At 48.8% G+C, this 16,880-nt stretch overlaps 1 protein-coding gene across 1 annotated transcript in view; it reads right to left on the bottom strand.

Moving 5' to 3' along the window:
• Nucleotides 1–16,880, bottom strand: part of MAP3K11 (mitogen-activated protein kinase kinase kinase 11) — a 31,680-nt gene that overhangs the window by 9,462 nt on the left and 5,338 nt on the right. The window contains exons 2-5 of the mRNA XM_083417314.1: nt 5,058–5,238; nt 2,869–3,017; nt 2,536–2,711; nt 759–999 (exon numbers count right to left, since the gene is read on the bottom strand). Coding sequence (XP_083273440.1) covers nt 759–999; nt 2,536–2,711; nt 2,869–3,017; nt 5,058–5,238 — 747 coding nt within the window. The remainder of the gene's footprint in view (nt 1–758; nt 1,000–2,535; nt 2,712–2,868; nt 3,018–5,057; nt 5,239–16,880) is intronic.

Here is a 16,880-nt window from a genome sequence, read left to right as displayed (position 1 = left end):
ACCTTCATCTGGTTGTAAATATTAAGATGATACCAACAAGAATGAATCTTTCTGTAAAAAAATATGATTTAAAATAAAGTCTTACTGACTAGTGATTTCAATCAATTTGATTGAAATCAAATCCACCCTGGTTGAAATTAATATGTTAGACATGTCTATTAACTTCAGTGGGTCTAGTCTAAGTGGGACTAGCACTGGATACAATTGCCTTGAGTCTCGTCAGGGAAAAAGGCAGGGTATAAACACACAAGCAAGCAAGCAAGCAAACAAACAAACAACAACCCTATGTTCCTAGAAGGCCTGCTGCCAAGGTAAAGATAAAGGTAAAGGGACCCCTGACCATTAGGTCCAGTCGTGGCCGACTCACTCTGGGGTTGCGGCGCTCATCTCGCTTTATTGGCCGAGGGAGCCGGCGTACAGCTTCCGGGTCATGTGGCCTGCATGACTAAGCTGCTTCTGGCGAACCAGAGCAGCACACGGAAACGCCGTTCACCTTCCCACCGGAGCGGTACCTATTTATCTACTTGCACTTTGATGTGCTTTCGAACTGCTAGGTTGGCAGGAGCAGGGACCAAACAACGAGAGCTCACCCCGTTGTGGGGATTCGAACTGCCGACCTTCTGATCGGCAAGTCCTAGGCTCTGTGGTTTAACCCACAGCGCCACCTGCGTCACCCCTTCTAATCAGGAGCCATCCCTGACAGAAATCCTTGCCCTCTGCCTGGTCCCCCACCCCACCCCACCCCCTGTGGGCCCTACCAAGTGGCATGCTGATGTGCTCGCTGTCCCTCCCTTTCAGCCTGTTCCTCTTGAAGGTCCCCTTCCGCTTCTTGACGTAGGGACGCTCCCGGTTCATCTGCTGAATGAGGAGGCTCAGCTCCCGCTCAAAGACTTCTAGCTCCCACTGCGCCAGCTCGTGCTCCCGCTGACGCAGGAACTCCTCCTGGGACTTCTGCTTCAGGGCTGCCTGCTTCAGCTCCTCCTCGCGGCTCAGCAGTTCCTGCGAAGAAGGGGGGGGGGAGGTATACGTATGAGTGAGAGAGCGAGTGTTTGGCTTTCGGAAACCTGCGGGTGACGGAGCTTTCATTCTCCAATGAGAAGTATCGGGGCCAGAACCTGACCTAGGCCACATTCACACTGTACCTTTAAAAGCACTTTAAGCAATCATGGCTTCCCCCAAAGAATTCTGGGAAGTGTAGTGAAGTGTGCTGAGGTTCATTAGGAGCCCCCTATTCCCTTCACAGAGCTACAATTCCCAGAGTGGTTTAGCAATCCATCCCTCTCCACAGGGAACTCTCAGCACTCTTTACAGACTACAGCTCCCAGGATTCCTTGGGGGAAGCAAGGCTGTCTAAAGTAGTGCCATAGAGCATTGAAGGTATGGTGTGAACATGGCCTTATACTGAGTCAGAACATTGGTTTATGTAGATCAGGTATGGGGAACTTTTGGCCCTCCAGATGTTGCTGAACTACAACTCCCAGCAGCCCTGACCAGCATGGCCAATGGGACGTTTTGTGTGCAAAAGCAGGTGCTCAGCCGCTGAGGTATGACCCTTCCCCAGGGCCCTTCCAGGACTCTAACTCCCATCAGTCCCAGCCAGCACATGGGCCCTTCCACTGACCTGGGCAAAGAGGTGCACAGAAATTGCTTTCCAACCCATTTTCATTAGTAAACCCCTCACTTGACTTGCAATTCAGAGAGTAAATTCGCCTTCCTTTAATCCAGGTATGTGGAGCTTTTCGCCCTCTGGACGCTGCTGAACCACACCAGCAACCATGGCCAATGGCCAGTGATGATGGGAGTTACAGTAAAGTAATATCTGAAGGGCAAAGTTCCCCACCCCTGATTTAATTACCCACATTTGTTTTTGTCTCCACCCTCACCCTTCTTTCGTCTACTGCTGCCTCCTCCTGGACATCAACATTTTATTGTCCCAGAATGCCCCAGCTGTGGCGCCGTACTGTGGCTTCCTGAGAAATAAAATGGCAGCCATCAACCATCCCTCCCAGCTAGAAAAAAAGAACAGAACAAAGCCCGTTCATACTCATTAATTACACTTTATATTTGCTTCAGAAGCACTATCCGTCAGAAATACGGGGACGTGTACAAGGTCCCAGTTTCAGGGTGGTATCCTGTGCCTTCATTCTGGGAGTAGATGGATTATCCTTTTATCATATTGGTATTTTAAATATGTATGCTTTACCCTTTGTATCATGTTGTGTTTTAAATAAGTGAATGTTTTAATTGTCATGTTTTTATTCTCTGTTTGTTTTGTTTTAGCAGGCCTGTGACCGTATGATAAAATGAGTGATGGATTGACAGATACCTCCAGGCAGTCTTTGCCAACCTGGTGCCCTCTGGATGTTTTGGACCAGCTCCCATTGGGCTGATGGGAATTGTCGTCCCAAACATCTGAAGGGCAGCAGGTTGACAAAGGCTGCTTTCAAATGTGTTGTGTTCTGGTACAACGACAAGATTCTAGGCCCGAGCTCCGCCCCCGAATGAACGTTCCAGCTCCTCTCGTCTCTCCCTCACCTTTTCCTTGGCACGCAGCTCATCAAACATGTCCTGGATCTCGACTTTCCAATCATCTTGCATGGAGTGGAAGGACTCCTGGGGCATATCATGGAGGACTTGGGTCTCCAGCACCGTCAGTTGGGACAGGATGGATGCAAAAGTGGGGCGCCGGTGGGGGTCCTGCTCCCAGCACTCTGGCGGGACCAACAGGGAAGCGGGAGGGAGACAGAATGCACACAGAGCTCAAACTGGTGCCAGAAACGGGTACAACCCTTTCCCACCTTCTTTGCAGAGCGTCCCATCTCATGATGGAATCCCTAAGTCCCGCCTCCTTTACTGCTTCCTGCTTACCTGCCATGAGACGTGCAAAGGGTTCCGGGCAAGTGGACGGGATAGGAAGTGTCAGCTTGTTCACAGCAACCCCATAGGCCACGGCAAGGCCATCGATGCCCCGGTACGGAACTTCGCCAGTGAGAAGCTCCCAAAGGAGTACCCCATAGCTGCAGGGAAAAGGACAAGGGATATAGGGCTAAATTCTAGGGTGCTGCTGAGCCACCCGGGATCCCTGCTTGCAGGGTGATATTCTGCTGTCCTCTCAAAACAGGCCAAAGGGTGGAGCTCTGGGCTTCCCTCCTCTCCTGATCTTTGCAGGGGTGGGGGTGGGAATTATAAAGTCCCTCCTCATGAATCTTATCCAGACATTTTGAAACTGCTTCCATAGAGGGTTCCACTTTGTCCCCTTCCAGTTGATCTCCTATTCCAGCTGGTCCTTACTAGAACTCCAAGAACTGGTGCCGAATGTCTTTATCCTCCTTCTTCCCAATCTATTTTCCTTTTGTGCACTGTCTCTTAGGGGAGTTTTTAATGTTTGATATTTTATTGTGCTTTTATATTTGTTGGAAGCTGCCCAGAGTGGCTGGGGCAACCCAGCCAGATGGGTGGGGTACAAATTATAAAACAACAACAAGTTAGCTTGTAAGCCTGAGGGCAGAGATTCTTTTATTATTGATATTTGTAAGCCACCCGGGGGTCTTTCCCCTCAGTTAATTAGCGGCAAGCAAACATGTACCTGGAAAGTGAAGCCCATCTCTTTACGCTTACTTGAGACTGAGGCTTGTGATCCAGACTTCAAGTTGCAAGCTCACAAGGGTTTTTTGCACCACACCCATGACAGGCAATGAAAAATGGTTTCAGTCACTCGTTACCCAATGTCCTGTCCTGTGTATGCACACTGTGGTCACATTCACAACATACATTTAAAGCACTGGAATACCAGTTTAAATAAAAGGGACGCGGGTGGCGCTGTGGGTTAAACCACAGAGCCTAGGACTTGCCAATCAGAAGGTCGGCGGTTCGAATCCCCGTGGCGGGGTGAGCTCCCGTTGCTCAATCCCTGCTCCTGCCAACCTAGCAGTTTGAAAGCACGTCAAAGTGCAAGTAGATAAATAGGTACCGCTCCGGCGGGAAGGTAAACGGCGTTTCCGTGCGCTGCTCTGGTTCGCCAGAAGCGGCTTAGTCATGCAGGCCACATGGCCAGCTCCCTCGGCCAATAAAGCGAGATGAGCACCGCAACCCCAGAGTTGGCCACGACTGGACCTAATGGTCAGGGGTCCCTTTACCTTTACCTACCAGTTTAAATAGCCATGGCTTTTCTTGAAGTATCCTGGGAGCTGAGAGTTGTTAGGCGGCCCCTATTCCCTTCCTTGAGCTACAGTTTTCCAGAGTTCCTCACAAAGAGGAATTGACTGGTTAACCATTATAAGAAGTGTAGCTCTGGAATAGAGGTCTCCTAAAAACGCTCGTCACCCTTCCCACTTTCCCAGGATTCTTTGGGGGGGGGGGGAAACAATTTAAAAGTGGTATCAGAGCACTTTAAATGTATGGTGTGAATGAGGCCTGTTTCTGTCTGCCTCTTTCTTACAAACACGTACACTGCTTGGGTTCAGCGTTGCCCAGACCTGGACCTGGAGTGTCCTTAGCGGAGGAACAAGGGGAGCAGATATCCACACTACCAATGATTGTAAGGACCTGTTAGGGATCCCCGTACCAACTGGCTGGCTCTCAGACCCTCCAGTCTCCCTCAGGGCCACAGGAGATGGCAAGGCAGTCAGGAGCTTCAGAGTTGCTGTCAAAGTGCCTGGCTAGCTGCATGTGAGGAGGGGGAAGTGCAAGTCAGCACCTGCCTGGATCAGGGCCTGGCTGAGAGCCAGAAAGGGCTCCCAGCCAAACCCTCGGTCTGAGCTGCTTCCCTGTCAAAGCTCCAAACCCAGCCTGAAAGGTGTGTGTATAAGAGGGGAGGCTCTTTTCTTACACACATGGAGAATTTGGCTTCCTTTACCTGCTATGAACTTCCACAGATCCTTGGAGCAAGAACGTGAAGAGCATGTTAGTTAACTGGGACTCTGACAGGGTTTTCAAAACAGGGTGTTCGGCTTTGGCAAGGAAGGTGTCCCGGGGCAAGAGGGTCCTTGCTTTTTCCTGCACATCTGGGCTCCAAGGCCAAAACACAACCTTAGATGGGGCCCACCCCACCCTCTCACCTCCAGACATCGCTGCCCCGGGAGAAGGTGGAGCTTTTGATGACCTCCGGTGCCATCCAGGCGTAGGTGCCTGCTGCGCTCATTTTGGTCGTCTTGTGCCACTCGCGGGCCAGCCCAAAATCGGTGATCTTCAGCGTCTTCCCACTCACATCTCCATCGTCCACGTATTCCGCCAGCAGGACTGAGGGGAGAGAAGAAGCAGACATGGGATTCTGAGGGAAGCCAGTGAAGGAGGCTTGGAGGCCTCCATCCAGGAAAACACATTAGAGAGGCCTTACCAGGCCAAAGCTTCCCTGGCCCTCATTGCTCATAACCTGGAAGCCTTTCGTTAAAATTTCCCATATACATCTGAGGGGCTAATCAGGAGTGAGTATAAGACAGCCTTCATATGCTCAGAGTCCTTTGGTTACAAATATTAACAAAATGGTTTTTCTCCCATTAACACAAACATCTAACATTGCCCCATTCTTATGATAATTTTGTATGGCGCCATCTTTGTTTCCCCAGAGAGCTCAAGGTGGCATATGGATTTCTTCCCCTCTCAATCTTATACTCTCACAACAGCCCTGTGAGGTGGGTCAGGACGAGCGAGAGCAACTGGCCCAAAGTCACCTGCTGAGCTTCATGGCTGTGTTGACCCTGGTCTCCCATGTCCTAGTCCATAGGAAGTTGTCCTAATGCTGAGTTAGGACATGGACCCAGCATTGGTGGGATGGAAAGCTAAGGGTACACTTTTATTTTTCAAGGCTATTTGGGTTTTAGCACATTATCTTAATAAATATTGGGAGAGGGGGAAATAGCATGTTAAAGGTGGTTAATGGACTTCAGCAGAGTGGATCATGCAACCTTTATAGGAAGGTTTTTAATGTTTAATGTTTTATTGTGTTTTTGTATATGCTGGAAGCAGCCCAGAGTGGCTGGGACGACCACAAGCAAACAAACAAAATAGGTAAAGGAATTCTGGGGTTGCGGCGCTCATCTCGCTTTACTGGCCAAGGGAGCCGGCGTTTGTCCGCAGACAGCTTCCGGGTCATGTGGCCAGCATGACTAAGCTGCTTCTGGGGAAACAGAGCAGCACATGGGAACGCCGTTTACCTTCCCACCAGAGTGGTACCTATTTATCTACTTGCATTTGACGTGCTTTTGAACTGCTAGGTTGGCAGGGGCATTGGGACCGAGCAACAGGAGATCACCCCATTGCAGGGATTCGAACACGCCAACCTTCTGATCGGCAAGCCCTAGGCTCTGTGGTTTAACCCACAGCGCCACCGGTGTCCCAAATATAATAATAGCAACACCTTAAAGGGAGCTTAAATTACAAAGGCTGACAACCTTTTGTGACAGCCCTCTGGAGTACTGCCATTTTGTTTTATTTATTTGTGTCTGTGTGTCTGTGTGTGTATAATTTTTATTAAATTTTCTGTTTTACAATTTTAAATACTCATTTAAACATCCGTAAAATATTAATGACTTCCATTCTTCTCTTTCCATGGTTCATTTTGCACATCATAAATTCCTGCATATTTTACAAAAACTAAACCATTCAGTATTCCATTACTGTATCCATCAAAACTTATTTACACTGTTGAATTTATCTGAATGCTTCCAGTGCTTTCAGCTGTACACAGTTTCCCCCCATATATTCAATAAACATTTTCCAATCTTCTTTAAACGTATGTTCTTCTCCTTCTCTTGTTCTATATGTTAAGTCTGCAAAGCTGCGCATATTCTGTCAGCTTAAGTTGCCATTCTAGGGTACTGCCTTTTGGGTGGCTAAGGGGTTATGATTTGGCTACTAGCCACAATGGCGATATTTTACATATGCTATTGGGGCCACTATGCCTCCAAACACTGGTTGCTGGGGATCACGGCTGCTGCACCCAGGTCCTGCTTGTGAACTTCCCACAGACATCTGGTTGGCAGCAGTGAGAACAGGGCTAGATGGGCCTGATCCAGCACAGCTCTCCTGACATTCTTATTGCTGCACTATGTGGCAATCGGTCCCTGGGAAGGCACCCTCGTCAGCACCTCCCTGGCACAAAAGGAGCTTCCTGCGCTGGCAGCTTTTGCCCACGCTGCCAAGCTTCCTCCGTGCACTTGGCACACACACAGCATGGAAACTGCGCCAGGGCGAGGCAGAAAGCAGTCATGCTCCTCTGCTCTAACCTACTAAACCCAACTCAGAACTTCACAGGCAAAAGAACCCAGGAGTCCTGGCTCCGTGCCCTCATGGTCCAAAAAGCTGAAACCCACCCCCAATCACTACTCTTCAAAGTGAGGAGATGAAAGAACTTTGCTCAGCACAGTGGTGAATTTTCCAGATTGAACTCATACTTCTCTCCTGCCGCTGCAAGTGTGTTTTCAATTTCCCGCTGAATTCCAATGGCTTTGGGCCTTATTTTCAAGTTGCTAGTCTTCATATTTAAGGCTCTCTATCCCACCTGTTTGATGCTCCAAGATCAACGCTAGAGCCCTGGTACTAGTCATCAGAAACTAATGCCCGACTGTCAGGAATGCAACATGCCAGAGCTGGAAAAAGCACATGTAATTCCTGGTCTGGTTTTTTTTTTAACCTCTATTTGAGATGGTAGTGATTCCCCCTAAAGACCTATACAACTTGAGATCCAGGAGCCAGAAGGAGCATCTAGATGTTTGTAGTCATCAATCTAAGTTCCCCCAACATATGAGGGGCAGCGGAATCCTAGAGCTCGAAGGGATCCTAGCGGTCATCTAGGCCAACCCCTTGCCCAGGGCAAGAATCTTCCCGTGACAGCATCCCTGACAGTCTCTAGTTAACCACTTTCAGTGAAGGAGAGCCCACCACCTCCCGAGGCTGCCTGTTCTGCCTCCAGACAGCTCTTGCTTATCAGGATGTTTCCCCAGAACAGTTTGGGGGCAATGTTAAATATATAATGGGGCACACACGGAATAGGAGACGACAAATCTTAGGAACCAATAATCACACTGAGTGTGCGCAGGTTTGTTTCATTTTATTAAGAGCCAGGCATTGGGGGGGGGGGGATCAGGCCTATGTTGGTCAGGGATCTAGACAGTGGCATGTGGTAGGGAGAGGGTTGTTGAACCTTTTCCTTCTTCTGTGCCTGGACTCTGATAAATATCACCGCACTGAACGCTGCTCTTTGCCCAGGAGGGAAACGTCTACAGCAACTTCCATGTGTATGTGTTCACCATGGCAAGAGAGGAGGGTTAACGCTGTTCCCTTTGTGATGTGGTCCCGATTTGGCTTCCTTACTCCCACCTTTTTAAAGCAGGTACATTAAATGTCATTGTGCATTTAACAATGTGCAGCTTGCCTGTTAGAAAGCTGTTGCCTGTTCTGAGTGGCTGCCAGACAGAGATAAAGAAAATGACCAGCTCTCAAAAAGGATGCTCTCAAAAACCCTAGCTGGAGATGCCAGGGATTTAAATGGCAACTTTGTGTATGCCAAGTAGATGTCTTCCCACTGAGCCAGGGGTGCCAACTTGAGTAAAGTATTTGGGGGAGGGCAGGTGAGCCCAGCCTCCCCCCATAATCGATCACATGTTGGGGCTCACCCACACCATTTGAATGGCAATGCCCATCAACTTTGGGGGGCTTGGCCCCCTCAAATACTTTATTGGGGGAGGGCGAAGGGACTTTGGCCCCTAGGAGCTGTCACACGCTTCCTTCCCTCCTCCTTGCAGATACATACAGGCAAAAGCCCTTTGTACATGTCCACCTAGACTTAAGTCCATTTCACTACAGTCGTACCTCGGAAATCGAATGGAATCCATTCCGGAAGTCCATTTGACTTCCAAAACATTGGGGAAGCAAGGCACGGCTTCTGATTGGCTGCAGGAAGCTCCTGTAGCCAATCAGAAGCCACAACGGACGTTTGGCTTCCAAAGAACGTTCGCAAACTGGAACAATCACTTCTGGGTTTGCGGAGTTCAGGAGCCAAAACGTTCGCCTTGCAAGGTGTTCGACTTCTGAGGTACAACTGTATTTTGGTTATGAATAAACCAAATAATCCCTAATGCTACTTGAAACAGAGCTGCCTTGCCATACCTTTCTGATCTGACATATTTGGAATTGCGATCTATCTGCCTTACCTAACGCATAAGCGGATTAGTGTCTCATGTCTGACAGATGCTGCAGAGCATTATAAATACAAACACCACCACCCAATAAACAGAAGAAAGCAAGCCTGTCTCCTTAATCCAGCTGTACGGGCACAGGATACCGTGACCCAAGACTGCACTCTGCACGTCATCAGAGGCACTGCTGTTACCGTTTTGTACCTCCCAGATCCTGGGAAATGGTTATGGGTGTCTCCCTCTGAGAGACCCAAAAGGACTCCCCGCCCCCCACGTTCCTTTAGTACCAGTTGGGAGCATCAATCCTTCTCAGCCCTGGCCCTCAGCTACGGCCCACAAGCCCTTTCCGCAGCCCTGGCTGCGAGGCAATCCCAGCCCCGCCGTTCTGGCTGGGCTTTGGCCCCATGACCCGTAGGCGACTCAAGCATTTCCCTGGGACGCTGCGTCACTGAGCGCCCCATTGTGTGTGGCGCTGCCAGGAGAATCAGTCCATTGTTCCGTTGGGCTGTAGGGAAGGGGCTCCCCCGACAGAAGTACCCCAAGAAGGCACCCTCCCCGCCCCCAACAGCTGCTGCTGGTGCTCTGAGGCCTAGACGTTTTTCCCTTCCCCAGTCAGCCGGGACAGAGAGGAAGCCTGAGCGAGAGCGAGCAGGAAGCCACTGGGGAGGAAGTGAAGGGACCAGATCTCTGCCACAACCACTGGGCCATTGTTTAAGAGAGGCTGGCGAACAACTCTCTCTCTCCCTCCCTCCCTCCTCTGCCTTGAAAGAACACCCTACGCAACGAAAGCCCTCTTTAAAACAACGCCACACCCTCCACCGACATCCACAGCCTTCCTAGAGATCCTGGAGGGAGGTCTGCTTACCAGCACCGTCACACAAAAACACACAACTTATTAAGTCGCCTCTTCTCCCTACATACCCACCCAAATCGCTTTGGTCTGTGGAACTGGCACCGATTCAGGTGCCACGTAACTCCGATTCCACATTTGTAAGCAATCCACCTTTTAGCGTGGCAGCGCCCACACTTCAGACCTTCCAAGTGCCTCTGTTTTCCAGGGACAGTCCCAGATTTACAGAAGCTGTCCCGGTTTCTGATTTGACCCCGGGATGTCCCGCTTTTTCTTAGGATGCCCCTATTTGCATCAGAGAAATGTTGGCAGGTATGGAGTTATGCAAAAACAAAAACAAAAAACACAAGCCAAGGAGATAAGTAACTATACAACCTTTTGAAGACTTCTGAAGGGAGCCCTGTGTAGGGAAGTTTTTAAATATTTTATTATGTTTTTATACAAGTTGGAAGCTGCCCGGAGTATACTCTAGTGCTTTAAATGTACGGTGTAAATATTGTTTGGGAGGCCACTAGGTTAATTCTACCTATGAATTAACCAGCACACTACTTTGTGTTCATGGGCGGCCCACTGAGTTTTTACTTGGCAACATAAAGGACTAGAAATTTGTCTCTTCTCCTCTCAAAAAGGCAAGGTTCTCAAGGAACTGCAATATCAGTTTTAACTGATTTTAATACTCTGGGACATCATGGTGAAGGGCAGGTAATAAATATATCTAGGGTTGTCGTCAACAACTATGTTTTCCTCGGGGTAGACCCATGGGAATAAATGGTCCTAAGCTAGTTATGGCTATGGATTTCATTGGATCATAGAATCATAGAATTGCAGTGTGGAAGGAATCCCAAGGGTCATCTAGTCCAACCCCCGGCAATGCAGGAATCTCAGCTATAAAATCCATGAGAGATGGCCATCCAACCTCTGCTTAAAAACCTCCAAGGAAGCAGAGTCCACAACCTCCAGATAGGTCTACTCAGAATAAGACTCAGATGGAAAACAACCTTGAACAATATTATTAGTAGTATTATTAGTAAGTAATATTATTAGTAAGTATAATACAGGGAGAGCTATTGAGGCAGCTACAGAGTGACTTGCCCTTCCCTCCTCAACTAGTACACACACAGAGAAACACTTATGCCTTAGCTGGATGGTCTGCAACAGAGGAGCAAAGGCTTGGCACATAAGGAGGATATATATGTTATACAGAAATCATCTTGCCTCTCACACGTACGTTCAATCACATGCACATAAACAACCTCAGGGTCCCTACTTGTGATTCTACTGCCAAGGACTGCTGCTTTACATACGAGAGAGTTCCCATGGTGATTATTGCACAATTGGCGTGCGGGGGTTTTCTGCTCGTGATTTCACAACTCCCTGGCCTCCCCAACTGTCTGGGAGTTCTGGCTCACAATTCCAGGACAGGAGAGAGAACAGGCAGAACTGAGATCCTCACCTTGGTGCGGGTGTGTGTGTGTGTGGAGTGCAGAACAACTGTACCAGCACCACAAGAGGAGTGGTAAGATCTTTAAAGGCACACCAGCGACAGCAGCTGCCACCACCAATTCAAAAGTTGACACCTAAGTCGAGAACCCCCACACAGACTCCTCACTGGTGTGCGCAGGCAAGTACAGTGTTGTGGTTAGTGTGTCAGACTAGGAACTGGGAGACCAGGGTTCAAATCCCCACTCGGCCGCGGAGATCCCTGGGTGACACTGGACCTACCTCACAGGCTTGTTAGGGTTATTAAATGAGGAAGGGGAGATCCATGTACGTCACCCTGAGCTCCTGAGAGAGAAAGGTGAGGTGGAAATGCAATGCAATAAAATTAAAAAATGTTGGATCTCAGGTCTCACACAGGCATAGTGGAGATGGTGGGGTCCACTTCTCGCAGGCTGTGTCAGGCTGATACCAGTCCCAGCACATATTTTCATTTCTTATTTGGAATATTTGCATCCCACTTTTTCTGCAAAGGGCCCTGGCAGTGGATTGGTTCACATGTCGCTTTCAACAATGACTAAACTTAGCTATGGTTTGAAGATGAAAACACAGTGCGCCTATGTGTGTGGTTGAAATGATGAGCGCTTTCCTCGTCCCCTGCTTCTGCCACCCTGCCAAGACTCGCCGTGTTAGAAACTCAAGTATATAAGCCAAATGACTCCTTAAACCAAGGCTGCAGTCTCCAAAAGAGAATGTCTAGTTGCCATTTTAGGGTAAGACAGCTCTAAAGTCTTCTTTTTCATGGACTCACTGTGACTGATTCTCAGTTAAACATCCGGCTACTTCAGCTGACAACCTTGAGCTAGCTTAAGAACTTTTGAGAACTTAAAGAAGAAGAAGAAGAAGAAGAGTTTGTATTTGATATCCCGCTTTATCACTACCCAAAGGAGTCTCAAAGCGGCTAACATTCTCCTTTCCCTTCCTCCCCCACAACAAACACTCTGTGAGGTGAGTGGGGCTGAGAGACTTCAAAGAAGTGTGACTGGCCCAAGGACACCCAGCAGCTGCATGTGGAGGAGCAGAGACGCGAACCCGGTTCCCCAGATTACGAGACTACCGCTCTTAACCACTTGATCCAGGTCACTTGATCCAGGGACAGTCCGCATATCTATCGGCCTATTCCGACCTCTTTTTCTTAATGCTGACTGCTCCTGCTCAGGCTGCACAGATAAAGCAATTTGGTTCCTGAAATTCATTCCAATTGTGAAGATAAAATGTAACTGATAAGAATTCTACAGGATGGGGTATTAGTGTGGGAAAACAGTCCAGATCCAATGATCCCCAGACGGTAGAGATGTCAGGCGCCCAGGCACCTTCACTTGGTTGCGAGTGGTCAAAACCCAGGTGCAAAATGCGCCTGGCCCCTGGCTAATTTCGAACACTGTCAGCAACTATTCCCTACCTTAATGGGAAGTAGTAACACTCAGGATTGGAAGGGTAAGCTCCCCTTCCCACCTTCCCACTGCCAGCTCTCTCTATCTGTCTCTCTCTTTCTACAACCTCCACCTTTCTTTGCCTGGCAGGTTGCCAGGGAATGGGCAGATTTCTCTTGCCAGAGGTCTGGACTGCTTTCTTGCATAGGGCTTTCCTTCTCCCCTTCCATCATTGCATCTGCTTCAGCTGTTCCTGCCTCCCACTCCCCACTTTTTCTCCTCCCCTACCCCGCAAGCTACTGGCACCGCATGACAAGAGACTGAGGGCCACATGAAGCCAGGCCGAGGGCCACAAGCTCCACATCCCTGCTTTTAGGTCTTGTTGGCGGCTGTCCTCTGCCATCACAAGCACAGTGGGTGCTGACCGGGGAAAGGGCCTTCTCTGTGGTGGCAGCCTGGTTGGGAAATACCCTCCTTAAGGAGGCGTGGGTGAGGCCTACTCTGATTTGGCTTCTGCATGGGGCAAAGATGTGCTTTTAAAAACTACAACAACAGCTTTTAAGAATAATTTTATCTCCTGGCCTTGCTTTTCAGCTGCTGCATTAAATGGTGGTGCTTCTCTAACTCTTTCAATTGCATTTACGGTAAGACACCCTGGGAATTCACTGAAGGGGGTTGGAATTCCTGCAAAGAGAATAAAGAATGGAAGCATTGCCATCCAACCCCTATAATATTGTGGTGTAAAGCTGCAAGTGCCACTTTCCCTGGGTATAAAGAAACTCTCCTCTCTGTTAGCATTTTGTATGTTTGGCGGCAAAATGGAGCACTGAAAACAGGGATGAGGGCCAAGCCTTGGCTCAAACTGTGTTTATTATTATTATTTATTAAATTTGTACACTGCCCCACACCCGTAGATCACAGGGCGGTTCACAACATACCGTAGCAACTGCCCTCCCCCCCAGTCAGCTCCCCAGGGCTTGCCATTAAGCCAAACCAACACATAGTTTTCATGTATTGATGAAGTCATCAATACATGAAAACTCTGTGTTGGTTGGGCTTAATGGCAAGCCCTGAGATCTACTGAAGATCCTTCATGCAGCAAGGGGTTGCACGAGATCTCCACGAACCAGTGGCGTAGCGTGGGGAGTGCAGGGGGGCCCGGCCGCACCGGGCGCAACATCTGGGGGTTAGGGTTAGGGGGCGCAAATCCACGGGTTAGGGGGCACAAATTACTTGCCTTGCCCCGGGTGCTGACAACCCATGCTACGCCACTGCCACGAACGATCTTCCGTGCAGCATGTTACAGTGACACAGCCCTGACTGACAGCCACTCAGCCTCTGGGTAATAGCCCCTGCAAAGGAGAGCCCACCTGCGACTCTCAAGGCAGCCTGGTTCTCTGTCGGACAGCTTGTGCCACTAGGACCTTTCTCTTAATCTTTAGCCAAAACCTTCTTCCCTGCTGTTCCCAGACCTAGGGCTCTACACCTAGACTTCCAGAACAACAGTTAGCAAGGCCACATTCATACATTTAAAGCACTATGATACCACTTTAAACCACGGGTAGGCAAACTAAGGCCGAGGGGATGGATCCGGCCCAATCGCCTTCTCAATCTGTCCTTTTATTTAAAATGCATCTCTGGGTTATTTATGGGGCATAGGAATTCGTTCACCTCCCCCCCAAATATAGTCTGGCCCCCCATAAGATCTGAGGGGCAGTGGACCGGCCCCCTGCTGAAAAAGTATGCTTATCTCTGCTTGAAACAGTCATGGCTTTTCCCAAAGAATTCTGGGAGCTGAAGCTTGTTAAGGGTGCTGAGAGTTGTTAGGAAACCCCTCTCTCCTTCCCAAAGCTACCATTTCTAGTGCTACCTGGGGAAAGAGATTGACTGTTAAACCACTCAGAAAACTGTATCCCAGGGAGAGAAATAGAGGAATAAAAGCTCTCAGCACCCTTAACAAATGCGACTTCCCAGGATTTTTTGGCACAGAAGTCACGACTATGAAGTAGTATCATAGTATGGTGTGAAGGTGGCCTGAGTCTGCTCTGTCTTCTGCATGATGGGCAGCCTTTCAGATATTTGAATATGACTCTCATGCTGCTTTCAGATATTGCCAGATGGCCGAATACTGAGATGAGTGACAAATTTACACACACACACACGCATATGCATAAGACCTGGAATAAAGAAGGGAGAACCTATAGACAAGCAATTGTTGTCCTTTGAGAGGAGTCAAAAGGAATTTGAAAGAGGGATCACTGCTTGGGGGGTGTACTTACCCCTCGCATGTTCACCTGTGTTAAACAGGTTTGGCAAGTTTTCCGTATTCACCCCCCCCCCAAACTTGTTTGATGAGAAGTGACAGTAGGAAGAAAGAAGTTTGCATGTGTGTGTACATCACAGGAAGCGAAATCTCTCTCCCAAGCCACCTCCAACTGACTTAAAAACGACTGTCTACGTCAGAGCTTTCCAAATTCTGTGTCACGACACGTTATCGTGCCGGCTGCAGTGTGGGCTAGAATGAGAGCTTGCTGGTAAAGCTGAATTACTGGTTTGCTAGTAGAACTGAATTACTGTGTCGCGAAATGATGCATGTCTAAAAAGTGCGTCACCACCATGACAAGTTTGGAAAGCTCTGGTCTACGTTCTGTTACGGTAGCTTATATTTCTATAGAGAGGCAGATGGCAAGGTTTTTTGAGCCTGTTAGGAGAGGCTATACCATAGCTGTCAACCTTCCCTTTTTTTGCGGGAAATTCCCTCATTCCAGCGCCGTTTCCTGCTGCTTCCCACTGCTATCTCGGATTGTTAGATATCCCGTAGACTATCCCCGGAACAGGTGAGGCTGCTGATCCCTTATTTTCGAGGCTACTGATCCCTTATTTTCAAATCTGAAAGTCGACAGCTATGGGCCATACTGTATGCTCTGAACAGGATGCCCTTCTGTCAAATTCCAGATGCTCCACATCCTCCTTGGATGTGCCAGGCTGGAATGTGTCATTGAACTCTGATCATGCTTCTTGATGGAGGATACGCTGAGATGTGTTGAGTGTGTGTAGAAACTAGTTGATTATACAATGGTAAAATTGAAATTATTTTTGCTCTGCCCACTTTTGCTGCTAATCCTGCCTACAAGGGGCATGTGACCCCAGAAGGGAACATGCCTCATAGGTTGAAAAGATTCCCTATCTTGTGCTCTAATGGGATAGCTCAGTTGGTTAGAGCATGGTGCAGATAACGCCAAGGTTGCAGGTTTGATCCCCATATGGGACAGCTGCATATTCCTAGGGTTGGACTAGACCAGGGGACAGCAAACTTTTTCAGCCTGGGGGTGGTCCACTGTCCCTCAGACCTTGTGTGGGGCTGGAATACATTTCGGGGGGAAATAATGAACAAATTCCTATGCCCCACAAATAACCCAGAGATGCATTTTAAATAAAAGGACACATTCTACTCATATAAAAACACGCTGGCACGTCCAACAGGTAGATCATGATCTACCAGTAGATAAGTGGACGTTCTGTGGTAGATCACTGGTAGATCAGTGGCTCCTCCTAAGGAAGCTCAACAACTTTGACCTGAACCCCCTAAAATGGGGTAGATCACTGCCAGTTTTTAACTCTGTGAGTAGATCGCAGTCTCTTGGGAGTTGGCCACCCCTGGACTAGACGATCCTCAGGGTCCCTTCCGACTCTACAATTCGATGACAGCAGCATTTGTCCTTGCTTTGAGGGAAGTAATCATTCTTAGGATAGGTGAGGCCCCTGAGCCAGGAGTATCCGCAGGCCTAAAATATATGCATATATGCCAGTTTGCAGCATACTGTCACACTCGGGTGACCAGGAAACGAGGAGGACAGTGCTCTGCACACAGGTGCAGGATGGGTGCTTACCATCTACTCCCTTCCCAACTTTGCATCCAAAGGCAGCTCCCATTTAGTCCTATATTTGGAGGAATCCTGTTGCAGTGAACATTCCCTGCCATATACGGGCTTGTCCTCCTCTCACACCGTGCCTGACATAATGGTG

The sequence above is a fragment of the Podarcis tiliguerta genome, assembly GCF_965153285.1.
Source record: "Podarcis tiliguerta genome assembly, chromosome: 16".
NCBI lineage: Eukaryota > Metazoa > Chordata > Lepidosauria > Squamata > Lacertidae > Podarcis > Podarcis tiliguerta.
The sequence above is the reverse complement of the archived record's forward strand: the minus strand, read 5'-3'. Positions and strand labels throughout refer to the sequence as shown.